Below are 23803 nucleotides of genomic sequence, written 5' to 3'. Positions count from 1 at the left end.
TGTGTGAGACCGAAACAACAAGCACATTCGTAGACGGCCACATCATCATTATGCGGATCCCGATGATCTCTTTCTCTTTTCTTTTGGGAATCAAGAAAGCTTGCTCTGCTAGAAGAGTGGTGACAATGGGCCGCTACCCAGATCTGCAGCCCGCGCTGCCTGCTAGCTTTGTTAAGCCAACTCGAACTTCGCAGATACTCCAACCTGGAATTGTGCTTGCGACGGTCGTAATCTTGGGTTGCATGAGTCTGGTAGCAATCATTGTCGCAATTTCGGTCTTCGTGTCAGCGAATCCACAAACGGTTGGCGTGAATACAACTCAGGCATTCGCGTTATCAGCAGTGAGTATTGTGAATCTGCGTCGTTCAAAGACCCACAGCTAATCGATTGAAGGCCCTTCTTTCGAGTCTTTACCTCATCTTCCATGCAACCGCCGTGAAATATAACGAGCCTGTAGGAGTTGTGCGGCCCCCAGAGCTGAAGCTTCATGCCGCTTGCTTCATTTTGGCTCGCATACTGCTAGTATTCTGGTTTTCCACATTCGTAGCAGCCTCGGTGGTCCTTTCGAAGCCAAACGTGTGCAAGACAGGAACCCGCGACTGTCAATTGCAGATTGCAGATGTTGTATGCTCGATTGTCGCACTGTAGGTACTTGGCATCTGTCAACCCGATTCGAGCTAACGGATGGCAGTATTGCAACCGGCATAATCCTAACAGCTCTGGAAGCTTGCAAATATCCCTTTCAGATGCCGGACTTCTTCCACATCACGAAGAAAATAACTTGCCGCGTGAGCTCCTTCGGTGAGGATTTCTTGGACAGAAGTGTATCGCGAGCGTCATCGTTCGACAATGATAATCAATTTGAGACCGACAAGACCGACAAGACCGAAGTTGATGACAGACCTGGCACCAACAGAAAACCCCTCCCCGAAAGGCGATCGGACGATAGCCAAGCTTCTACCGAACGCCCATTGACACCTTTGCTACAAATACCAAAACGGTCTACATCGCGGGGTTGGGGTGAGGAATGGACACATCTAACGGGCGAGAGGAGCTCGGGCTCGGAAAAGAGCATAGAGAAACACTCGGAGAAGAAAGTTCTGTCACATTCGGATTCGGGAATTTCGCTTTCGTATGATTCTTCTTCGGGATATATTAGCTCTTCAGAAAGTGAACATGTCTCCGGTTCGCGGCGTTCAGGGTATAGGAGTTCGAGCAATCGAGGCTCACATGTTGCTGCTCCTCGCATATTGGCGACAAAGCGTGCTCCGCGTCCGAGGATTGTGACACCAAGCAGCAGTATATCCAACTACTCAAGAAGGTCGCCACTTTCGACAATGCGGTAAGTGGCCACGCCCTTTCCGAGTACCCCTACTGATTCCTTCTAGATACGCAGAGTATCCAGACGTCGTTGTTCGGCCTGATTTGAGATACTGTCCACCCTTTATTCCGCCACCACATGAATGGAATCTTTCAAGGACGGCCTCGATGTCTCAATTGATTCCGGTGGCAGATGTTCACGATCCGCAAAGAAGGTCGTCCGTGAGCTTTCCTGACCAACTGAGAATCCGAGAGCCCGGCAAATATCGTCCTCCACTTCCCAGGGCGTTCACTGCACCACTCACGAGACGAAAGACTTCTGATATCAGAGTTCCAGGAGCCTTTGTTGAGCACCGGTCAAGCTTCGACCAAGAAGCGAACCTGGATGAGCATTTGAGGAAAATTGAGGTCGCATACGTGACTCGGAGACAAAGTAACCAGAACATCCAAAGCGATCGTCCACTGTGGCATAGACCCTCGATACAAAGCCCTCGAGCTTTGCAGCGCAGAATGTCTATGCAGAGCCCCGGCGTTCCGCAGCGCATGTCTTCGATACAGAGTGATCGTAGCCTACATCACAAACCCTCTGTTCAGAGCAATCGTGCTCTGCAGCACAAGACCTCCATGCATAGCGACCGCAGTTCTAGTTCGCATCGAAGTCGGAGGAGCTCGATACAATTACCAGTCGTGGGCAAGACTGAAAAACGGTCTCCCTCAATTCGAGTTGACTCCAAGTCAAGATACCGACGACAGAAGTCTTTTGTTCATCGTGCACCCACAACAATTGGGATCAAAAGAGTCCGCCCTGCCACATCGCACGTCGTGGAATCTGTAAGACATGATTCAAGGAAGGGGTTTGCCTTTAGAAGGTTGAGTTTGGGTGACCTTGTTACGCCCGGATTTAGTAATCTTGAAAAGATGTTTGAGTAGTGAAGCTAATAGAAGGACTAGGAAATGGATGAATGGTATCCGCTGTGTAAATAGGAGGAGGGACTGGGACCAAAAACTTAATATAAAAAAAATCCTATCTAGACACCTTCTCTTGTGCTTGGTGAGGAGTCTGATCGGTGTTCAAGGCCTAACAGGTGGCTTAAGGTCACCAAACAAGACGATCCCCCACAATCCATTCAAATTTGATGCATAATGGGGTAGGACGACTCGGTCGCCGACATGAGGCCATCCAAACCTTATGAGATGGACCAATTGAGTATTCCCATAGACGGCGGGGGGCGACTGTGCTGTGACGTGCGTCTATGCAGCGCGACGTTTTTGGGATGCTGGCAAAACTTGAACCTGGGCGCAGGAGGGAGCGTGGTTCCACACTAAACGATGGGGACAACTCATGTACTCCACTTCGGTCGGAATTGAACATATATACAGTATTGTAACCTACTTGTACTGTCGTCAGCACTGTGGATAATTGAATTGTGATTGTTTTTCTGACGCTGAGTAAGAATGACGTTGAGCTGAATGGCAGCACACCACCCCACCGCCTCGGATCCCTGCCTCCTCAATTCTTCAGGCTCGTGACAATCAGCTCCCACCAAAACAGAGACATCGAAAACCTCAGCTGGACGCAGTCACACGAAAAATAATACGGGATCCACGAGACTTGTCTGACCGCCTTGCAACTGCTGCTTATATTCACGAGTTTTCACTCCGACAGTCCATTCACGAGCGCCAGACTACCTCTCGCAGCAGCAACCCACCGATCACAACGATCAACACTCCAAGACTTCCAAAGTCTATCCCTCTCCTCCCACACCACAAACCATCATTGATGAGCTACAACATGGCTTCAGAAGAACTTCCTCATGTTCACGCTCCCCCTAGTCCTTCGACCAAGAGACCCAAAGGTACAATCACCCCTCAAGCAACCCCACCACTGCCTCCGGTTGGCTAATCTCCGACAGGAATCCTCAAGAACTCCTACCACCGATCTCCACCTCAGCAAGCCCCTCCCACGACCTCCCCACCTCCAATCTCCCCTGCACACTCCAACAGACCCGATCTTGACCGCGAGCTCTCCGACAAAGACATCACCCTTCAAAACACCCTCCAGAATGCCGGCAATCGACGTTCCTCCTCCGCTGCGCGTCGTCCCAACTCCCGCCGCCAGTCTTCGCATGGACAGAGTGCCGAGGATACCAATATGCGACTCAAGTGGGACGAGGCGAATCTCTATTTGACGGAGCAGGAGAAGAGCTCCACCATGAAGATAGATGAGCCGAAGACACCATACGCAAAGCACTACGATCCCACCGAGGACGAAGACGAGCTCAGAACTCTAGATGCCGACGAGATCATGGTTGATGAGCTGGACAAGGCCCGTGCTGGTCTAAGCCCAGGAAACCGTAGTCGTGCGAAGGAAGAAGAGATTCCGGGCTTGAGCCTGGGAGAGCCTGAGGAGGCGGTTCCGGAAAGCGAGTTTGATGAGCATGGATCGAAGAAGGAGAGGGCAGTTCATGTTTCAGGCGAGGAACATGTTGGCTTGAGCAAGGAGGAGAGGGAGAAGCACAAGCGGTTTGAGGAGATGAGGAAGAAGCACTATGAGATGAAGAATGTGGCGAGTCTTCTAGGCCATCCGGAGGAGCTGGATGAGTTGGACGATGATGGAGATGAGCCCATGAATGGGAATGCGAGGTAGCCCTTTGGCTGCACTTGGGACGATTGCGTGCGTTATATGATGATGATGATGATGATGATGATCATGACATATGGGAGGATTGATGGCTGGTCTCCGTTGGTTTCCTTTTCACGAGTCGAGGAAGCGACATTGAGCTTGTATTAGTGACCATCGTTCTTTTTGCTTTGCTTTTACCATATGGTACATGAAGACTTGCAGTCAGGATGGTTTCCCACTGCTTACTCGAGGGCTTCGTCGCTCGAGCTAGACAGACACAATGAAGACTTTCACAAGCAGGCTGTTTCCAGTACACTGAGCCAACCTTTGATTTACCCTTGTCCCTTCCATTACTTCCCTGATTTGCAGCGGTATTATTTATTGTTGATGTCAGCGATCTTGAAGCACGGAGAATCTTAAGAAGAAATCGAAAGCGAGTGCGGGGGAAAGAATTCGTTGGCCAGGTTACTGCTTGAACAGTGTTCTAGGATTCTCAGTGATAATAGACATCCTGCGCATCATGAATTTTTTACTTTGCGATACTGACTTCCTTGGTATTACCTTGAAATCTCCTGCTGCTCACGACATATGGCAAATAAGAGCTCTACTCATGCAGAAAATGTTTCTCAGAAGTTTTCAAACCCTCAGACCTAGGCTCCCAGATGTCCTAGGACTCAAGCATGATTAAGCCATCCAAGTACTTACTCTCCCAAGGTGCTGTTGAAGCCCACTCGCCAACTTATTAGCAGCGGCGATCGGAAAATAGGGGGAGCCGAAGCACGTGAGCAGACTTCCGATATGACCTTCATGTATTCAAATAAGCGATTTTCCCGTAAATCATGTAGCAACCCACAGTGTGGGTGACTAATGCAATTGAGATGTCTGGGTTTCTTAAATGAGGAAATTGCGCGGCACTAACAACTACAGAGTGGTAGAGTTGGCTGCAATCGAGGACCTCCCCCCTTCTCACCTGTAAATAATGCAGAATAACTGCCACCTTCCTAAAAAGTACCTTGGAAGCTAAGAAAAAAATGTATGGGAAGGTCCTCCCCTAAACAGAAAAAAAAACAAAATGAGGGAGCCATGAAAAAAGAAAAAGTTTCCTTAACCCCCTCCCCCCTTTCGTTCTCTTCATACAAAATTCAAGTTTATTAAAAAAAAAAAAAGGTTCAGAAACAAAGGCCACACCTAAAAAAAAAAAACAGAAAGAAGCCAAACACACAGTACAATAGTACAACCCCACTTTTTTTTTTCCTTTTAATTTTTGATATAGTTCAGGACATTCCACTTTTTCGTTAAGCGAATCGGAGCTCGCTGTTTACCTTCGAGCTCAAGTCAACATGGCTTCACCTTTACTAGCGCACGCGGCTCCCGTGCCTCGGATTCACCTCCAGCCTCGCCATCACTTTTGCCAATTTGCCAACCTCGTCATGACCTGGTATCGCTCTTCTTTTCAATTCCACCACCGCGATACTAAGCATGGCGCGGGATTGTAAGTCCTTCTTTATCGAAAGGAGTTTCAGCACAAATACTGATGTATTATATAGCGACCGCTATGGTTGTAGCTCACCACGGACACGAAGACGACAACCCGCTGTTAGACCGTGTTGAAGCGGAGTTGTTCGCGAAGATGGAGAACGGCAGCGCGAGGGAGGGACGGCATAAGCAAAGGTATGGTCGCGAGCACGAGAAGAGGAAGGAGCACCAAATTGACAGTTACGATAGCCAGAAGGGACCTGAGGACGAAGGCGATCACAAGAAGCGAAAGAAGAAGCACCGGCATAGCAGTCAAAGGATGTCTTCGCAGGATATTGATTACGACGCTGATGGCATGAGCGTTGACCTCGACGCGCCCCAGCGCTATATTCCAGCCTCGGAGAAGAAGCGGAAGTCAGAACACAAAGAGTCACAACACGAGAGAAAATCTTCGGGCAGTCTGGGTAGAGGTGTGTTTGAGGGTGTTGCCGCCATGGTTGATACTGAGACACCTAAAAAGAAGCGCAAATTAGACGAGAAATGTTCTCCAGAAAACCTTGAGTTCTCTTACGTCGGTAAAAAGCCAGGTGCTGGGAATATTGGAGCTTTAGAGACTCTAAAGTCAACGCCAAGGAAGCACAAGAAGAACAGAAAGCTCGACGGTTCTGTCCAATCGACGCCAATCCAGCTCAACTCAATCCCAGTCCATGACGCAAAGTCATACCTGACAACGATCATCAAAACAAGCCCACCAGCAGCACTAGCGAAAGCTGAGGAGAATGCTTTCGGGATGGCCTCAAGGAACAAGAAGAAGCTAAAGCTTTCCCAGGAGTCTCCACTCCATCTTCATACAATTCCGGCTCACGAATCTCCAGCAACCTCGAATCACATCCACTTCGACCAGGATAACAACGGCGCTGATGGAGTTTCTGAGAGAAAGAAGAAGAAAAAGAAGAAGAAGAAGGCCAAGCTTTCAGGAGAATCGGTAGGGAAGACCTTCCTAGTCCCATCCAGCCTGCTAACTCCAGCTGCCAAGGCTAACGGGGACCTATTGCAAACTGTGCTTAAGGGTAGTATTTCACACAGTTCGAGCAATATTTCAAGCTCCGAAGAAGCAAGGAAGGCAAGTTCCGTTCACAAGACAAGTTCCATCGAGGATAAGACCAAAGAACCTCCCCGTGTTGAAACCCCAATCAGACCACCAAAGTCCAAGCTCGTTGTCCCAACCTCACCCTTTCCAATCTGTCCGCAGGGAGAAGCTGGACATGAAATCAGAAAGGAAACTCCCATTCCACCGCCGAAAAGGCTGGTCCCAACAGCAAACCGAAGCCCTGTCATCCTCCCACAGCTTGCTCGACCCAAGAAAGTAAAGGCGGAGTCTATGGCAGACAGCGAGGAAAACGACGAAGAAAGAGAAACTAAGAAACGCAAGAAGTCTGGTTCTAAGACTGCAAAGTCTAAGAAAGGTGCAGCAGAGGAAGAAACATTCTCGCAGACCATTACCTCGATTAAGGGAGCTACGGATCTCAAGATTCACGAGCTGTTTTCGAACTTTGAGAGTGATGAGGAAGAAGACCCTTTCGTCGAGGCTATGGATTCTATCAAGAGATCATCGTCGAAGTTGCAGAATTTGTTCTCAGCGAGGCCAGATACCCTCCCCACACCTGCTGCACACGAGAATGGGGAGAAGGGGGGCTCATCCGCTAAGGTGGCAAGAGCAAGAAGCGTCTCAGTGAACACAGTACAGCCTTTAGTGTTCAATGACGAAGGAGTGAACAAGCCGGGCGACGATTGGGAAACAACGATTGGTAAAGTTCGATCAACTGCTGGAGGGGATGATGATTCCGAGGCACAAGAAAGTGCGTCCCTACCACACCCTCCCCCTTTCCTGTTTCAATTAACTAACAATCACACAACAGATATAGCCTTCTCTTCCTCCTACGTCGCATCCCGACCCAACGGAATCAAGATCTCCAACACGACTTTCCAAGTACACAATCTGCGCCACAACGAAGGCTGGGTCGTCTCCTCCTCTTCCGACCGAGAAAGCAACAGTGACGGGAAGGTTTTCCAGTTAAAGATCTGTACCGTAATTTCGGGACGAGTTCAAGTTCGGTTGGGAAGTAATGGCTTTGGTATTGGCAAGGGAAGCGTGTTCAGGGTCCGGAGTGGGGAGGAGTGCGTGGTGCGGAACGAAGAGAAGAAGGTGGCTGCGGTGTGGGCTGTTTGCGTGGAATAAATGGAAGGAGGTTCTTCAGGGTGTTAGGGGGCTTAGACATGGGTCGGTGAGTGCAAGATTTAGTGACGAGAAACTTGGCCTAAATTCGGCTGGTGATGTACCTTGCGTTATTGGCAGTTAGGGAACAGTATCTGGGTATGTAGACTCCTTCGAACCAGAGAATGGCAATGAGCACTTGAGCCGGAGTGGTTCAGTCATATAAAAGGTCTACCTACTTTGGGGGAGTGTTTTCGGAGTCATGTCACGTGATCCACCTCGACGAACCCCCTTTCTCAAATGCGAATGGAAATCGCAAGCAACTCATACTGAGTTTAGTCGCTGAGCACGAATCAGAGCCACCAACCGAAATTAGATTGCCGATATCGAGGAAGGAAGTCGGGAGGAAGCCTGTTGAATATTTCAAGGTTGACATATTTCTATTTCTATGATAAACGATACCGAAGTCAGCAATTCGACCTACGACTCCACCAAATTCTTCAATACTTCAATCTCGCCCTTCTGCCACTCAATTACTTTACCCTGCCACCTCTCCCCCTTCCCACCGCCTTTAACCCCACTCACAACTCCCTTCATCTTCTCCACAAACTCCTCAACGGCCCTCTTCTCGCCCACAATCACGACCTGACCACTCGTCTTTTTCTCCCCCGTAGCCAAAACAATCAATCCTCCATCCTTCAAAACATCCTTCACTTCAAAGCAGATTGAGTTTATATAGTCCAAATTCCCGGAGGAACGGTAAACCCAAGCTTTCTTTCCACTCTTCAAATCAGCTTTCACCCGTTCTGCTTCATATTTTGCAATTTCCAGTAGCAGTTTCGCTTCCTTCCTCCTCGATTCGGTAAGATTGTCACTCATCTTCTTCGCGGCACCGAGAACCTCTTCGGTTCCCATCCCGGACGAGAGTGTTCCACCAATCGAGCGGAGCGAGCGGATGGATGACGAGGCGAGCTTGATTGCTCGGTCTCCTGCGCTGAAGTACATTCGACAATTTGTACCGCGGATGGATTGCGTATGATGCAGTAAAATAAGTCCAATGTGTGATGTTTGTTGGAGATGCGTTCCGCAACATCTATTCAGATCAGACCATTTACGTCAAAGATGATTGCAATCAACTTACGGATTCGCGTCGATATCTCCAATCTTAATGATGCGAACAACGCCTCCTTCTTTGTCATAATCTTCAGGTAAACTGTCTGATTTGGCATCGTCGGGAGTCTCCACTGTAATGCTCAGATTATTGCGAATGGCTTCATTGCATTTCTCTTGGATAGTCTGCATTTCTTCGTCCGTCGGTTTTCGGGGTAAGTCGATGTAGTTTATGTCGCCCTCTGCACCCATTCCCCATCCAACGGACTCCAGATTATCATATTTGTCCATAATAGCAGAGAGTAAGTGCTGGCCTGTATGCTGTTGCATATGATCCCAGCGTCGGCGGAAGTCAATTTCTTGCCGGACGCGAGTGCCAGGATCCAGGGGCTGCGGGGATTGATAAACACATCGGAGTCCTTGACGCTGAATAGAATTCACGGCGATTGGTTCCACAGATGGACTGGATATAGGAATTATAGTGCCATGATCCGTGGGTTGGCCACCGCCTGGAGTGTGAGCAGCCTATACGTCACGTGGGGTTGGAGGAATACCTTCAGGGAACAGCACTGAGTCCATAAATTCAATCAAATATAATTTTCCAGGCCCAGGAGCCGGAGTTCCGTTTTTGGAAGAATTCTTGGACCCATTTGTCTTGGGTGGCGACCATTCAATGCAGGAAGTGACCTCCGAATCGAGGGTTCGAAGATATGAATCTCGCTGGCAGGCCAGGTCGCCGACGACGCGGCTCCTGGAGTTCGGTGCCAGTAGAGGCATATTGTCAGGATATTTGTGGAAGATGGGCAGGTTCGATTCGCTTTTATACATTGAGAGATGGTTGTTGGAAGGGCGCGGTTGTCAGAGATAGGGACTTGGGCTAAGCGAGATAAAGTTCCCGCTAACCAAAATAGGGCAGTCCCCTGAAAGATGCCCGCTGTGTTCCACCTATATAGTAACGAGTAAGTTAACTACTAGTATCTACTTGTGTGTGGAATGCCAAATAATAATTGTGTATGTAGCCACAAATTTCGTAAAAGCATTGATGCCGTTTTCGAGGTCTTTTTTATCATGAACCTTTAAGATATTTCTCGATTTCCAATTCGCTTTGTCCAAGAAGATGCGGCACAAGTGTTTTCCAAACCAGGTGTCGATCTATACCAGAGAATCTGGGACATTGAGCCGGATGCAATAACTTTGGAATCTAGATTCACTCCCAAAAGCCATTCATTGTACTTGGATTGTCTGGAACATTGGGACGATGTGCAACAAAACGTTCAAGCGTGGAAGCAATTCACACTCGATACTATTGGCCTGAAGATCAATGGACAATAAGATTAGACATTGGCTGCCACAGCTTAACATTACATACAGGTAGGTTCAAACTTGTAACAATGCGATTAAATGTGATATTGAGAAAATTGGTGGTACGCCCGACAGCGCATCATCGAGGTCAGTCTTGGTTCCTGATGCCTTTCTGAAGTTGACCCGAAAGCTGCTAGAAATAGCATTGAAGAAGATTTGGTGGCAGCGACCTGTACTGAAAATATCCCGTGCGTTCAAAGGTGGGCATCAAAGTCGAAGTTGGAAGTGAGGACGATATTTTCGACAGCTACAGGGCCTCCTACTCCAAGAGGTTCTGCGGTGCCTTCACCACAGCAGCCTGTCGCAATACACCGTTCTGATTCCTCCACATGTGCTTCAAACTCTTGTCCGAGGTGTCGATCGACCAGTTGCTATAGGGTCTCTCGCCGACCATCCAAGAAATATCCTCTGCCTCGGCGTAACTGATCCTTCTCAAGAGAACGAAATTTCGAATCCAAGGACAACGATCCCTCAAGAGGCGACAATAGAATGCGACATCCATGTCCTTCATCCAAGACACCCCCGAATACACGACTCGAAGATCCTCGAGATTTGGGAAATGTTTGAGCAGGGAGAACAAGTGCTTGAGTTGTTCGAAGGCGATGTTATGAGAGGGGATATAGAGTCTTCTCAAGTTGTGTCGGGCAAGGCAGACTCTGTTGTAGTCGACAATCACCCCCTTGGGACTTTGACGAAAGCCATCTCTTCTTTGACTGCAGAGGAGATTTAGGAGGGTTGGTGCTTCTTGGGCAGGAGCGCTTCGGATTTGGAATGTGTTGCGTCCATATAATATCTCGACGGCTTCCGAGTAGACCTGATGATTGGTTCGAAGAAGACCCAGGTATTCGGATATTCCGGCTCGCTCTCTGCTTGGATAAAGGTTGCCTTCGACGAGAAGCATCAGACAGAGAATGTGGTCTCTGATTTCGCGAGGGAGGTCTAGGAATCCCTGGGCAGGCTGGACTTCTTCGACTTGAAGGATGACGGCATCTTTGGAGCTGGTCCGCTTCGTAGCCTCGAGGCTCAGATTTCCGACGGCATCCAGCGAGTGGGTGAGGAGATCCATACTGTCAATTAGATCTCCTGATCATCAGCACAAATGGGAAATTGCAACGCAGGATCAGAGACATGAAGGAGTTGAAAAAATCAGCCAAATATTGGAAGCGGAAGCGCAGAAGTTGATTTGAGTCCTCTTTCAGCCTCGTCCGGTCACGCCCTCACCGGAGGTCAAGCGCGTCCATGATTGGCCCTGACCTTTCCTCTAGTCCCGACTAAGCTAGGCCGTGCAGCCCGTGCACACTATCTGCAAAAACTCCAGAAAATTATCTCAAGATATCCAAGTTCGAAATTGGCCAAGTATCCATTCAAACAGAAACCGCTCTTTTCGCGCTGTCAATCATTTTCTGCGCATCTGCAGCTTCACCGACTCTAATCGCAAACCGCCCCGAGACACCGTCCGTCGAATCCCCCACAAGCTCCCACGCACAAGAATCCACAAATATGCATCTTATGTACACTCTCGATGCCTCTGGCAAGCGCATCTACACTCTGAAGAAGGTCGTTGGAAGCGAAGTCACCAAGTCCGCACACCCCGCTCGATTCTCACCAGATGACAAGTACTCGCGGCACCGTGTTACATTGAAGAAGAGATATGGACTACTTCTGACGCAGCAGAGTCAGTCCTTCCTCTGAGATTACTTTTGGTTCGGCCTGTGCTAACGAAATTACTTTGCAGAGGATCTGAAAGTCTTGGGACAATAAGAGTCGACCCAGTAACGGAAGTTTGTGGGTTTAGATGGAGTACATATATTCGAGGAAGCACGTCTGTCACGGTGGCATTCGTTGGAGTATACCAGGCGTTATGGTGGAGAAAATTGGCGTTCGTTATATTGTGCAGTAGGACTTTAAAACTCGGTCGCTATTCACAGTTCTATCTTCCCACAAAGCTCCCAACGCCGTGCAATGGTCCTCCCAAAGCTCCGAACCGAACGCCATGATGTATGCCCCAGGAAGGATCATCTCCGCTTCTTCGAATTCACGTTCTTCCCCGCACCAACTTTAGGTCTCCCGCCTGCTCGACCCCTATCCCCAGACAAGAGATTCGGCAGATAATCCTCATCCATCAGATCTTTCTCTTTGTTCCTCCTACTTCCAGTCATAGCTTGGATGTACTCCTTCTGATCTTCAGCCAAAATCAAACTCTGACCCCAACCTCCTTTCCCTCCTCCAGCAACAAGCTTCCCGTTTGAAGTCCCTGCCACTGGCTTTGGTATACTGTAGACATTTCCCCTTGTGTTCCACTGCATATTCTTCTTCAAATGGACCTTGAAATTACCATCCTTGTCCGTCGAACACGATGTCCGTAACAATGTCGGCTTTCCACACCGAGTACAGAACTGCTTGCCTATATCTTTAGTGATATAAAAGCATGCATGACACCTTAGTACCCAATTCTTCAGTTGTCGTATTCGTTGGAGATTTGGCGACATGAGATTGAGGTTCATTCGGAGGAGGACATTCTGCATGGCGAAATCCGAGGTGACGGTAACGACTTCCATTTTCATGGGTGCCTTGTCCGGCTTTGCGGAGCCATTTGCGTCTTTCTCTTGGTGTTTCTTGAGGTTTGAGGGTGTGATCCAACCTTCATTATCGGATCCTTCATTATCGGAAGCTTCTATGTCTTCAATTGAAGGATCTGATGGCTGTAGCGGTTCCGCTGCTGCTCCGGCGGTAGGAGAAAGGGTTTCGAGGGTTGGATCTTGGACTTCGAGTGTTTCTTGTGAAGAGATGTGTGGATTCTCCAATATGTCCTCCGACCCGACTGTCGTATGCTCAGAATCTGGTGTAGGGTTGGACTCGACTGGTGCTTGGGAAAAAGTTTGGAGGGTCGCAAGAACCGGTTCCCGAGTTGCTTGTTGTTCTAGCGACGAGATGTGTGTATCCTTCAGCTTTTCCTCCAGACCACCCGCCGTAGGCCATTCAGCTGGCGTAGGGTCCGCTGCGCTCGGTATCGTCGTTCCCCAAGCACCTCTCGTCTCAGGTGGGGGAACTTTCTCTCCCTCTACCTCCGTTAAAACCGCTGTCACAGCCTCTTCTGTCCCCCGCACCGCATCACCCTTCAAACTCTCCGGCTTAACACCATTCAGCCCCTTCTGCCCCGGCGTACTCCTCAACCTCCAACCCCCATGATTCCTCTCACACTCCAACTCATAGGCCAACGCCATCAAATGAATATCCGGCCTACTCAGCACCTCCAAATCCCCCGTCTTCCTCGCAAAATCGCTTATAACCTTCACGCTCGCCGGTCTTGGTGATCGTAGAGTTAGGAATGGTAGTAAGGTATTCTCGATTCGCGCTCTTGTGACGGCATCGCGAATTTCGTCGATGACGGCCGGGATGGTGTAGAGGGTCTCGGCTTGGCCTAGCAGAGTTGAGACGGAGGGCTCGTTTTTTATTATTGGGCCGGCGTCGAGGACGAGGCTGTGGATGGGCTTGGGTGTATCGGTCGCCATTTTGTGGATGTGAGGGAAAGAGTGTTCTCCAGGGTTAGGACGGATTTTGAAATTTCTAAAATATATTGAAGAAATCAGCAGAAAACAAAAGCGGTGAAAAGCAGCCCCTCACCACGTGACAATCCTCAAAAAAGGGGAGGCCAACCAATCATAAATACACTAAGCGAGCTGCGGGGACCTCGTCATAAATACAAGAGATATTTAGGATAACACAGGGCAAGTTGAGAAGAATCTGATATTCTATATACTCATATTCACATGGTTTACATTCATTTCTCATTATCTATTTTCATCAAGCTTTGGCTCAATGTTTCGAAGGCGGACCTCTGCTCCCTTCGGCATACGCCCTCGCATCCTCGTCCTGATTCCTTACACTCTTTCTTTAATATATGAAGTTCCACCTTCTATCCACAACTGCCTGGAAATGCTCATCTCTCACCAGGAGTGGATGTACAGCCCCAACTCGCTAAAAGATCAGCTCGACAGGGGAGGTTACCTCGTTAGAGTCTTATCCACCCCAAGAAATCCTGAAGAGGAGCTAAAAATGCGAGGCTCAAGGCTCCCCATAAGTAATTTCTTTCATATGAACGTTTCCCTCCCCATTTTGATCCCATCATATTTCGTCCTACACAACGGCCCATTCTCATCATTCATAACTTACTAAGCGTATAACACCCCTCACTCTCCACCGCCGTATTCCTGAACGCCAGATTGGGTCATTGACGCTGTTATTTAACTTATTTGAATTCCCGCCTGCTGTCAAGGTAGGTGCAAAGTTGGAGTTTAGCGTAAAACTTCCAGCATCGATACTCGCTTTCCACATATCGAACATAGTGCTGAACAGCGTTGCATTCTCCCAGTTCTGTCTCGGGAAGAGGCGAGAGGCCTTCAAGCCTTGTTTTCTGCTTATTTCTTCTTGTTGGAAATACACTTCCCAGGCTGGGAGGAAGGACGGGCAGTAGTTGAATGTAGGGACGACGGTGATTCCTACGGCGGCGAGGCGTCGAACCAGGGCTTGAGGAGGGCTTGGGTTGCGGAGATCGTCATGTTGGGTGCGAAGAAGGGCGCCATCTGGAAGATTGGGATCGGTGAGGGAATCACAAAGAAGTGGCTGTATGTTTCTGTGCTGGAGGAGTTGATAAAGTGGGAGAAGAAGGCGCGGATACCTGCCCATGTTGCGTTGTAGCTGGTGATGGAATCTATTCCACCAAACGCGAAGGAAGTTACTGTGACTGCTCCGAAGGTTCAACTTCCCCCTCCTCGAAGAGCCCAGAAGAGATCACTGTTCTGAGTCGTTGATGCTGTGACGAACTTCTCTGATGTCAAACTATTTTAGTCTATTTTTCATGGAAAGAACGTGATAGGGTGCGATGCCGTAAATACTTGATAGGGGTGAGTGGCCGCCTCTTTGAATTTACTGTACCCTCCCATTGCTCCTACGGTCTAAGGAATTCGTCAGGAATGCCAACAATGCGGGCAATCAGGAAAACTTACTCATCCTTCGCCACCACCAACAGCCAGCCCCTTCGCATGAGCAGCCTCATAAATCTCCCAAGCCTGAACCCCACTCCCAGTCATGAACGCAGGACCAACATACCCAGCCCATCATTAAAGTTCGGTAAGAAAGCGATCTCTTTCAAGCAATGAGACCTTCGAATACAGGGGACATCATTGACGTAGGATCTCCGTGCTGTAACTTATATTAGCGCGAATTCTCTCAAAGAAATTCGGCACGCGCTGTAGAGACGAATTTGACCGTTGGTCCGTAATATGTGTGCATTTGCCGGCACTGTAAACATTGTATGCGGATCCTGCATAACAAGGCGCGGCGATCGGAATTGTGTTGATGAGTCTTCCTAGCTCGCGGTGCTATTCAGAAACTCTCAGTTTCAGTCACTCGGCCACACCGCGTCACCTAAAATGCCTTACATTTCAAAGTCCTAGAAGTTGATGGGGTTGAGACAGCAAGAAGATTATTATACCTTGCTGGCAATACAACCAAGTCTAATTGCTGCAACTAAACAGTCTCAATGGGAATAAATTTGACGCAATCGCTTTGCTAACTAAAACTTCCCTCAATAGAATCGCAACAACAGAATGATGGGGCTTCAGGTCGGAGATTGGCAATTAATGATGAGTTTGTGGTTTGGAAGGGCCGGAAATCCTCTGCTAAGCACTTGCGAAGTGGTGTGAAATGACGCTGGAATAAACGCGAAACAAAGTTTCCCAGCAGGGCTATTTATTTAACTTATAAATCTTTATTGATGCAGCCTGGACTTACCCAAGGCAGGTACGAGAGCGAATGCGATGATAAAAATTTGGGTAAACGGGATTCCCTGCAATTCGGCCCTACTTACATGGTGGTATCGAATTGAGCCTCGAGTTGGCCTCAAGCCATGGCTATGCAGTATGGATGGTCGCCAAATATGGTGGGGTCCGAACAGAAAATAGTTGATCTCTGAGAAGGTCTTCCAGAACCAACAAAAATGCTTAGGGCTACCATACCGACTCTCTGCTGTTGCTCTCCTCAGCGCTTACGGCCTTGCAAAGGCTGATCACAACTGACCCTTTGGAACCACAAATCAAGATCAAGACGAAGAACGTGGGAATATAGCTCAGCACTCTTTCGATTCTCCTTTAAAAGTTTCGAACGTTACTTTGGTCGCTGCAAAACTCGGGTTTAAGTCAAAACCTTCTTGTATATGGCCTCAATATCGGCCTCGGTCTTGCCAGGAACTCCCAACATCTGGTTCTCAACATTCTCGAACCGTCCACCGTATCCATCTGCCATAACTCCCCACAATAATGAAATCAAACATCAGTGAGAGATCCCCTTTCGCTAGAGCGGCATTGGCAGCCTCGAGCATATCAGATGTCTTGGTCGGAACGGGAACCCACTTCTTCTCTGGTGCGACCTTCTTTGCTATGGCCAACAATTGATTTTGGGTGACGACGATATCATGAACCATCACTTGCCTGTTTATCGTCTCGTCGTAATTGGTCAGAACTCCCACGGTTGCCAGTCCGACAGACGCGAGAGTTGTGGCACTGAATGGAACATCACCGCCGTCGTAGATACGAGGCTTCCCTTCCTTGTAGTCGAGAAGAAATCCGACCTCAATTCCCCAGTCCAGGAATGGCGCGTTGACGACGTAAGTGTAGGTAATATCGGCGCCTGCCTTGACTTTCTCTTCGATGTGCTTTCGTGTCGCAACCTTGTAACCAAAGATTGGTAAGCTGGCTGTCTTCGGATTTGAGAAATCAGACCCGAATTCAGAGGGCAGGAAACGCTTTACTCCTGCGGCGACTGCCGCATCAAAGAGCACGCTCTGGCCGAGAAGACCTTCAGTTCCAACAGTTGAGATGACTGCATCTTGACCTTTGAGGGCCGTGGTAAGAGACTGCACTGAGGTGTAATCGACGGGGATGTCTTTGACCGAGGACGGGAACGTTGCTTTGGAGCCAACACGAGACAGGACAGCGATGTTGAACTTTCCAGAGTCGATGATTGCTTTGAGAACCGGCGCTCCAATTACTCCGGAGGCCTGGGATAGTCAGCACGGTTCAGTTAGAATCACCATAGGGCGGCAGGAACACTTACTCCGACGACGGCGACGTTCTTGATGACAACCATTATCGAGCTTCCAGTTGCTTGAGAAGGGTGATGAGAAGATTCAGATGTGTGGCGTTGGTGGCAAGACTTGGAACTAGAGAAGCTGCGATGATGGTGGAGGAACTACCCCCTCAAAGGCACCTGAGGTGGTTTATATCCTTTCCTCAAACGCCATAACTGGCGGGCCTTTGCAATATTTCTAATCAAACCAGATTGCGTGGAATACCGAACTCAATAATAAAAAACGCTTAGTAAAATCTGAGTTCGACGAGGGTCATGCCATGGCCGGATTTCAAACCAGAATTTCCCCAAGCCGAGAAGCCCAACAGAAGAGACGGTGGATTGGGGTTGAACAACTCAAAACAAGGGTCTAAAGAAAGCTAAAAGCAACGCATGTGGCCAATCATATTTTGTGTATTCGGCCACCAGCCTTGTGATGGGCGCCTTGTTGTGTTGTGGGCGAGCTTGTTACGCTTTCTTCTAAGCTAGACTCTCGGACACTTTCTGCACCTCAACTGGGCGCAGCTTAGCTCAATTGGATCCATGCAGGATTTCTAATGCCAGAGTCTGATCTATACCGTCAGTCAAGATGTCAACGTGGCGCCGCAGTGGTTCTGAGTCCTCGTCCTTGAGAGACACGGAGGAGGAACGAGCCGGCATCGAATGAAATGAAACGAAACAAGCTGCGTGGGAGCCGGGGGTCCGCCACGTCCGCCCACAGCAACAGTCATTTCGGACAAAAAAACTTGCGGCAACCGGCAGTTGAATTTTACGCGCGGAAGAAATGATGCTCCGGCGTAAGCGATGACCGTAGTTGTGGGATGCCGTCAACACCTCTCTTCTTTCAAATACAACAAGCAACACCACCATCCCACCCGGCTCATGACGATTCCACTAGAGCAGCGCTGTGATCTAAAGTCCGGAAGGTGTCCTGGCACGAAAACGGTCTATCGCCTCAAAGACCCAGAGCCAAAACGTCCATCCATTTCCCTCGCCCACCAGAAGCCGCCAGTGGGAGGCCGAAGCCTCCCCTGACGCCAAGTCGCGCAGGCTTCTGCTCGACGAAATGGAACATCGACAGTTTCGTTGCCAGACCACTGGCTGCGGCAGGTCCTTTACGCGGAAGGAGCATTTGACTCGTCACGAGCGTAGTCATAACGCAGCAAATCTTCAGACATGTCATGTCTGCCACCGGAAGTTCAATCGAAGGTGAGCTCCCTCCCGGATCCTCCTCTCGAATTCTGGGGCCTGGTTGCTGATCTTGAGCAGCGACAGCCTCTTACGCCATCTTGCCAAACATGGCAACGTATTTAAGCCGAATCCTTCTGGAAGAAGCAAGAGGGCATGCATCGTGTGCCACGCCAGCAAGACAAAGTGTGACGGAAATGAGAAGTGTTCAACCTGCCTCAAGAAAGGACTCGAATGCAAGTATAGAACTCAAGATGAGGTTCAGCGGTCGGCCTCGTCTGTAGAGCCGGGAGATCAGATGGCCTGGCAAGGATCGACTTCTTCGGGGTCCTCCGCAAAGGAGCAGGAGCCATCCGACGCGTCAAATGCCAACACAGAGGGCCTTAGGAACTCCGCCCGGCTCCCACCAGGATCTAGTGAGCCTCTAATGGGAGTATTAGCCGATAACAGCACCCAGCAAGCTTTATCTCTTACGAGCTCTTCTCTTTTTCGGGCACCCAACGTCAACGGCTTAGTTGACTGGTCAGCGGTGAAGAACCGAAATGACTCGAACGATCGAAATGACTCCCAAGTCCTGGACCCGGAGCTCGAGGTCCCGCTAGATACGGAGTCGGAAAAATACTTGGAGCTTTATTACATTCATTTCCATCACAGATGGCCACTAATTCATCGTTCTTCACTTGAAGCGGAGACTCCTGTCACGATCATGTTATCATCCATGATAATGATCGGAGCTTGGTTGGAGGGGAGTCGTGAAGCGAAGAAGCGTGCTCTCGATTCACATGAGAAGTTGGTCAGCGGGATCACATCTCAGTTGGTATGTATTCCCTACAGAGGGTTCAATCAGAATACGGTAAGCGCTAACTGAGATGCAATTGTAAGTCCAAAGTTACAGCGAAAGACAAATTTCAACATTCATTATCAGCTTGTTTATGCCAATCAGCGCTACTCAACATCGTCTTCGGTTTATATACCGGTGTAAGTAAAACACCCAGTCCCGGTAAGTACAATATTAACATATTTACAGCGTGAGGCGGTACTATCTCGGGTAATGATGCTGCGAAATCTACTTGTAGCGGTTCTTCGAGATGTTGGATTCTTCGATCCGGATACTGTCTGGGTTGATGAAAAGCCGGGGATTTTTCTTCCTTTCAAGCTTGTAAAGATAAATCAGAGAATGAGGTAAGTTCATCCATCTTAACCTAGCAGGTCTCAAGTGACTTAGACCGATACAGGTTATCTGCCTATCTCTTCAAGATCGACACGTGTCTCAGCCTAGTCCGCAATCAACCAGCAGTGTTGATGCCAGAAGAACTGCACTATGGTCTTCAACAAACTTATTCACTCTGGAACGCGGATGGGCTACCAGTATGGGAGAGTCGACAAGCAAATGAGCCTATATTTCGGTGTGACAAATCGCTCCACAGCATGATCCACGAAAGCGCCTCGGATTCGGTAATATTCAGGGAATATCCAATATTGATTGAGGATATTCAATTTTATATCTGCGCAATACAGCCCAGTATTTGGAAGGTCTCGGATCACCGTGAATACTCCCGCGACTGCGAAATCAGCATTGTCCTTCAAAAAGACACTCAACGAAGACACCTCGAGTCCTTAAGGGAAATACTCGATCGAATTGCAAACCAAAACTCTGACAGTGCGGAATTTGGTCAAGAACAGTGCTTGCCGTTTCGTCATTATTTTGGCTATGAAGACCGATCTCGGCCAGGATGGCAGAACGTTGTTACAGCACGTGTCAAAGATCTCCTTTTTGATACATTTATGCTATATAACATGTTCAGTCTTCATTTGTACGCCGAGATTGGCCGAATCACTAAACTTGCAAATGATCAGTCTTTGGATCCACTTAGAGAAGCTTCTCAGCGACATTGTGAAGCCAGAGAACAGCGTCAAGCACACATCAAAAAATGGGTTGAAACCCCTACAGCGAGGCAAGCACTGTGCCATGCCGTGGCAATCCTTCACGCTCACCAAAATTCGAGCCCAGATCTCCAGGAGAATAGGACGATTAAGAAATATACCTTGGATCCGATGGCATACGCAGCCTTGTCTGTGGCTGCACTTGTGGTATGGGCATATTCAACATTCAACAAGCTTGGCTGTGAAGCTTGCTTCCTTGGATCACGTATGCATCAATTACATGTTGTTGAACTCACGGATTGGACTACATCATGTCCCCAGCTAGAAAGGGAGAAAGAAACATGGCTCGAGATGGGTGCTGCCTTTCCAGTTCAACTTCATGGCATTGAGCTGTGCGAATGCAATGCCGACTTGTTGACAAATCTCTTTACAATCTATCTGCCACCTGATTGGGAATTAGCGAATAGAATTGCGCCTGGCCTTTTTCACCAAAAAGAAATCGCACAAGCTTCATGATAGTGTCGGTCTGGCGATAGGTCGGTGACCCTGGACAACTCATCGCTCTCGTCTTTCAACATCGGAAATTGGCAACATCCGGACGTGGCTATCGCGGCTCAGCCAATTACGCGACCCATCGTCCACAGAATTGGTCTCAGTCAGTTGGTCAATTGATGTTGTCTCTCTTGAGAAATCCTGACACCGATAACCCAACCAGATCCAATTGCGTCGCCCGTCCTTGGCAAGGCCGTCCAAGCTGAGAAGACTTGTCCGCAGATACTTAGTAGACTGGGATGAATTGCGTAATCTGAACCTCGCTTCCGCTTCAGAGTCGCCGTTTTGAAACGATTTATGAAAGAGGGGAGGGATATCGCTACCAAATCGGGGGCCAAAGCACCGAGGCAAACCGATGATGCGCTTGGAAGTCTCCCGCCCAGAATTAGTCCTCGCAACTTTTCAACGTCACTTCCTGAACTTCTCCGTCTATTTACAGGGTCGTCAAATGCCCAGCCACTTGTAAGTTGGAGATGCGAACTTGCGGTGAGCGTGCTCAGTTCTAGCCTTACACAAGTCTGTGGTGAAAAGTTGCTCCATTTTGTGACACCTAGAAGTCTTTTCGCATTGAAGAACTGATATTGCGAGATGCCAGGATTAGGAAAGTACATAGATTCAATTTCCAAAGCCATCTAATTACCATCTTATATCTCAACAGTTTCCTCTTAGAGCAAGTCTGAAGGCGGATGCTCATTCACACTACTGGGTAGAGTTCTATGATACTTTCTAATTCTTGTCCCGTTCATCCAACCAGCCTTTTTCTGACGTGGTGGCCGTTACAGCAAACACGTAACCATGTTATCCTACCGGCGGGCGGCGAGATTCGTTCCGTTGCTCTGTTGAGATCTCAGACGAGCCTAATTAGAATGGTAGAATGCCCCACAACCCGAGTCCCATCAGGTCGGGTTCCTTGCCCGCATTGATCTGCAAGACAGAGAAAGGTCCTTCCCCGCACTGATCTACAAGCCGGAGAACGGTCCTTCCCCACAGATCGACGGACTTTGTCTGTTCACCTCCTGCTTTAGGTGGATAAGTGGACAACTAACGCCCTTTCGAACTGTGAATGTTCCAAGCCGGCAGCCCCGACTGAACTATATTCCCGCCCTAGAACCTTTTATCATTCCTCCGCTTTTTCTCGAAGTGGAGAAACCCTGTCGAGATCATTCCTCCCCAATAAGCTTTTGTAGAAACAAGAGTTGTTCCACAACATGCTTCCCAGAAGAGACGGCACAATCCTAGGGAACTCGTCTCAAAGCAAGAGATAACTTTTTGGTTTCCATATTTCTTCTCCATGGAAACCCCAATCTTAGTTGGTTTTCTTCAACCTGATGTTAGAAACCTTCTCTGAACTGTCTGTCCTGGCAGTGTTGCGATGTCGTCTGTAAGTCACCCTTGACTAGTCGTTCTTCTTGGCCAGACTTCTTTATCTGGAACATCGGATTTTTTACTAGAAGAGATTCAGGAGATGTTTGATAAATCTTCACTCGGCTTCGATCATAGCAGTTCTCTCATTGCCATTTTATTAAGACTGACGTACGTAACAGCAAGATGTGTTAGCATCCCAATCGAGAGTGCTCGGGGTCCTCATTGGCACCATAGTGCCAACCATCTTCAGCACGATCTTCGTACTTGCAAGATTGTATACAAGAAGCATTCTCACGAAGAATTGGGGTTGGGATGATACATTAATAACCGTATCATGGGTACTGGATGCCACTTCTCGTCCCAGAAAGAAGCTGACTATCCACTAGCTCGCTAGTCTCTGTCTCGCCGTCTTGGACTGTCTCTTCGTCAAATTTGGCTCCGGACGCCATTCATTTTTGCAAACTCTTCCAGACGTTATCGCAACATTGAAACTCGCATTTATATCACGAATTATTTATCAATTTGTGATCTGCATCACGAAATTGGGGATATGCACTTTCTACATGCGAGTATTTCAAGATAAGCAAAGTAAGATGGTGATTTACTCCCTCCTCGGGTTCATCACCATCACAGCACTCGTTATTGAACTCACTTTTCTTTTCTCCTGCAAGCCGGTGTCTGGTGCTTGGGCAATACCTCCAACCTGCGCATCGCCCCTCGCCAGCTTTTACGCAAATACCATCACGGGCGTCATTGCAGATGTATCTTTGATGGTGTTTGTCATACCGAGAGTTTGTATGTCTGAAAATTCCCCAGATACTAACTGCTCTGTGCAATGCTACCTGCTAAAACAAACATCAGTACCCCTTCAATTACCTGTTAAGCAGAAAATCATTCTTCTCGGCGTCGTCAGCCTTGGTGTTCTCATCATCGTGGCCGCTTGCATACGCCTCGACCGAATCATCATGCTCGATGGAAGCAACGATAAAACATGTACAACGTCCCTAACCGGTCCCTTCTCTCTCCTCAGCTAATAGGTAGAACAGGGGACGTCTCAGACCTCACAACATGGACCTCCATTGAAGTTAGTGTCGGTCTCTTCTGCGCCTCGGCACCCGCTATCCGTCCTCTCATCCGGAAAATTGCTCCGAATCTCTTCCCTTCCGAATCTCAAACTTTGAATCGTGGAGGGACTTTGAGACAGAGTGGAACTAAGCATGGAGTATCGAAGCGATATGGATATGTGAATGGTACTGCGACGTCTGGGCCAAGGAGAGGGGTAGGGAGGGGCGAGGCGTTTGAGTTAGAAAGTTGGGATGAGGGGGAGTTTGGGAAAGGGAGAAGGGGGGAAGTTGGGACTACGTTTTGGATTAGGACGGGTGGTGATGAGGAAGAGCGAAGTAATAAAAAACGGACGGTGTATGGGAAGATTGTGAAAACTGTCAGAGTGTCGGTGCACGAGGATGAAAATCGGGGGGAGGATGACGAGAGGGAGAGATCGAGGATGGAAAGTATCATTGTTAAGTTGGATGTATGACATGGTTGTATTTTTACCTCGGAGGAATTCCACTGCATGTGCTCCC

The 23803-nt window shown here is 48.7% G+C and overlaps 12 protein-coding genes across 12 annotated transcripts; 7 read left to right on the top strand and 5 right to left on the bottom strand.

The window, feature by feature from the left end:
• Positions 1-50: 50 nt before the first annotated feature.
• Positions 51-2693, top strand: K444DRAFT_668570 (uncharacterized protein; the record flags this gene model as incomplete). Its single annotated transcript, XM_024887421.1, has 4 exons — positions 51-341; positions 394-624; positions 747-1342; positions 1389-2693. The coding sequence occupies 4 exons, from the start codon at positions 51-53 to the stop codon at positions 2248-2250; spliced, it is 1980 nt and encodes a 659-aa protein (XP_024729872.1). The 3' UTR covers positions 2251-2693.
• Positions 2694-3100: 407 nt separating this feature from the next.
• On the top strand, positions 3101-3922 carry K444DRAFT_502155 (uncharacterized protein; the record flags this gene model as incomplete). The annotated part of the gene is made up of 2 exons (XM_024873355.1): positions 3101-3176; positions 3234-3922. Coding segments are annotated over 2 exons (765 nt in total), but the record flags the coding sequence as incomplete, so codon positions are not given.
• Positions 3923-5154: 1232 nt separating this feature from the next.
• Positions 5155-7866, top strand: K444DRAFT_619657 (uncharacterized protein). Its single transcript, XM_024881553.1, has 4 exons — positions 5155-5435; positions 5491-5614; positions 5669-7278; positions 7339-7866. The coding sequence occupies exons 1-4, from the start codon at positions 5423-5425 to the stop codon at positions 7656-7658; spliced, it is 2067 nt and encodes a 688-aa protein (XP_024729870.1). The 5' UTR covers positions 5155-5422; the 3' UTR covers positions 7659-7866.
• A 167-nt stretch (positions 7867-8033) lies between these two features.
• On the bottom strand, positions 8034-9563 carry K444DRAFT_619656 (ThrRS/AlaRS common domain-containing protein). Its single transcript, XM_024881552.1, has 3 exons — positions 9299-9563; positions 8776-9253; positions 8034-8727 (listed from the first exon to the last, which is right to left on the bottom strand). The coding sequence occupies exons 1-3, from the start codon at positions 9519-9521 to the stop codon at positions 8115-8117; spliced, it is 1314 nt and encodes a 437-aa protein (XP_024729869.1). The 5' UTR covers positions 9522-9563; the 3' UTR covers positions 8034-8114.
• Positions 9564-10143: 580 nt separating this feature from the next.
• Positions 10144-11389, bottom strand: K444DRAFT_194973 (uncharacterized protein). Its single transcript, XM_024870965.1, has one exon. It carries the CDS (start codon positions 11170-11172, stop codon positions 10366-10368), a length of 807 nt encoding a protein of 268 aa, XP_024729868.1. The 5' UTR covers positions 11173-11389; the 3' UTR covers positions 10144-10365.
• K444DRAFT_194972 (H/ACA ribonucleo protein complex subunit 3) lies at positions 11390-11959 on the top strand. The gene has a single exon (XM_024870964.1). The coding sequence runs from the start codon at positions 11607-11609 to the stop codon at positions 11796-11798; it is 192 nt and encodes a 63-aa protein (XP_024729867.1). The 5' UTR covers positions 11390-11606; the 3' UTR covers positions 11799-11959.
• A 162-nt stretch (positions 11960-12121) lies between these two features.
• On the bottom strand, positions 12122-13618 carry K444DRAFT_542172 (uncharacterized protein; the record flags this gene model as incomplete). The annotated part of the gene is made up of 2 exons (XM_024875854.1): positions 12122-12916; positions 13004-13618. The coding sequence occupies 2 exons, from the start codon at positions 13616-13618 to the stop codon at positions 12122-12124; spliced, it is 1410 nt and encodes a 469-aa protein (XP_024729866.1).
• Positions 13619-14126: 508 nt separating this feature from the next.
• K444DRAFT_635884 (uncharacterized protein) lies at positions 14127-14792 on the bottom strand (the record flags this gene model as incomplete). Its single annotated transcript, XM_024883927.1, has 2 exons — positions 14127-14156; positions 14280-14792. The coding sequence occupies 2 exons, from the start codon at positions 14790-14792 to the stop codon at positions 14127-14129; spliced, it is 543 nt and encodes a 180-aa protein (XP_024729865.1).
• Positions 14793-16298: 1506 nt separating this feature from the next.
• On the bottom strand, positions 16299-17252 carry K444DRAFT_647053 (isoflavone reductase family protein-like protein CipA; the record flags this gene model as incomplete). The annotated part of the gene is made up of 3 exons (XM_024885284.1): positions 16299-16379; positions 16420-17163; positions 17220-17252. The coding sequence occupies 3 exons, from the start codon at positions 17250-17252 to the stop codon at positions 16299-16301; spliced, it is 858 nt and encodes a 285-aa protein (XP_024729864.1).
• Positions 17253-18199: 947 nt separating this feature from the next.
• On the top strand, positions 18200-20889 carry K444DRAFT_194869 (uncharacterized protein). The gene is made up of 5 exons (XM_024870961.1): positions 18200-18440; positions 18501-19236; positions 19302-19397; positions 19447-19601; positions 19655-20889. The coding sequence occupies exons 1-5, from the start codon at positions 18298-18300 to the stop codon at positions 20817-20819; spliced, it is 2295 nt and encodes a 764-aa protein (XP_024729863.1). The 5' UTR covers positions 18200-18297; the 3' UTR covers positions 20820-20889.
• Positions 20890-20986: 97 nt separating this feature from the next.
• Positions 20987-22140, top strand: K444DRAFT_194950 (uncharacterized protein). The gene is made up of 2 exons (XM_024870963.1): positions 20987-21317; positions 21729-22140. The coding sequence occupies exons 1-2, from the start codon at positions 21153-21155 to the stop codon at positions 22092-22094; spliced, it is 531 nt and encodes a 176-aa protein (XP_024729862.1). The 5' UTR covers positions 20987-21152; the 3' UTR covers positions 22095-22140.
• A 274-nt stretch (positions 22141-22414) lies between these two features.
• On the top strand, positions 22415-23757 carry K444DRAFT_542504 (uncharacterized protein; the record flags this gene model as incomplete). Its single annotated transcript, XM_024875880.1, has 4 exons — positions 22415-22558; positions 22607-23015; positions 23082-23213; positions 23267-23757. Coding segments are annotated over 4 exons (1176 nt in total), but the record flags the coding sequence as incomplete, so codon positions are not given.
• Between the last annotated feature and the right edge of the window lie 46 nt (positions 23758-23803).

The sequence above is a fragment of the Hyaloscypha bicolor genome (assembly GCF_002865645.1).
Source record: "Hyaloscypha bicolor E unplaced genomic scaffold K444scaffold_165, whole genome shotgun sequence".
Lineage (NCBI taxonomy): Eukaryota > Fungi > Ascomycota > Leotiomycetes > Helotiales > Hyaloscyphaceae > Hyaloscypha > Hyaloscypha bicolor.
This window is presented reverse-complemented; position numbering and strand designations above follow the sequence as displayed.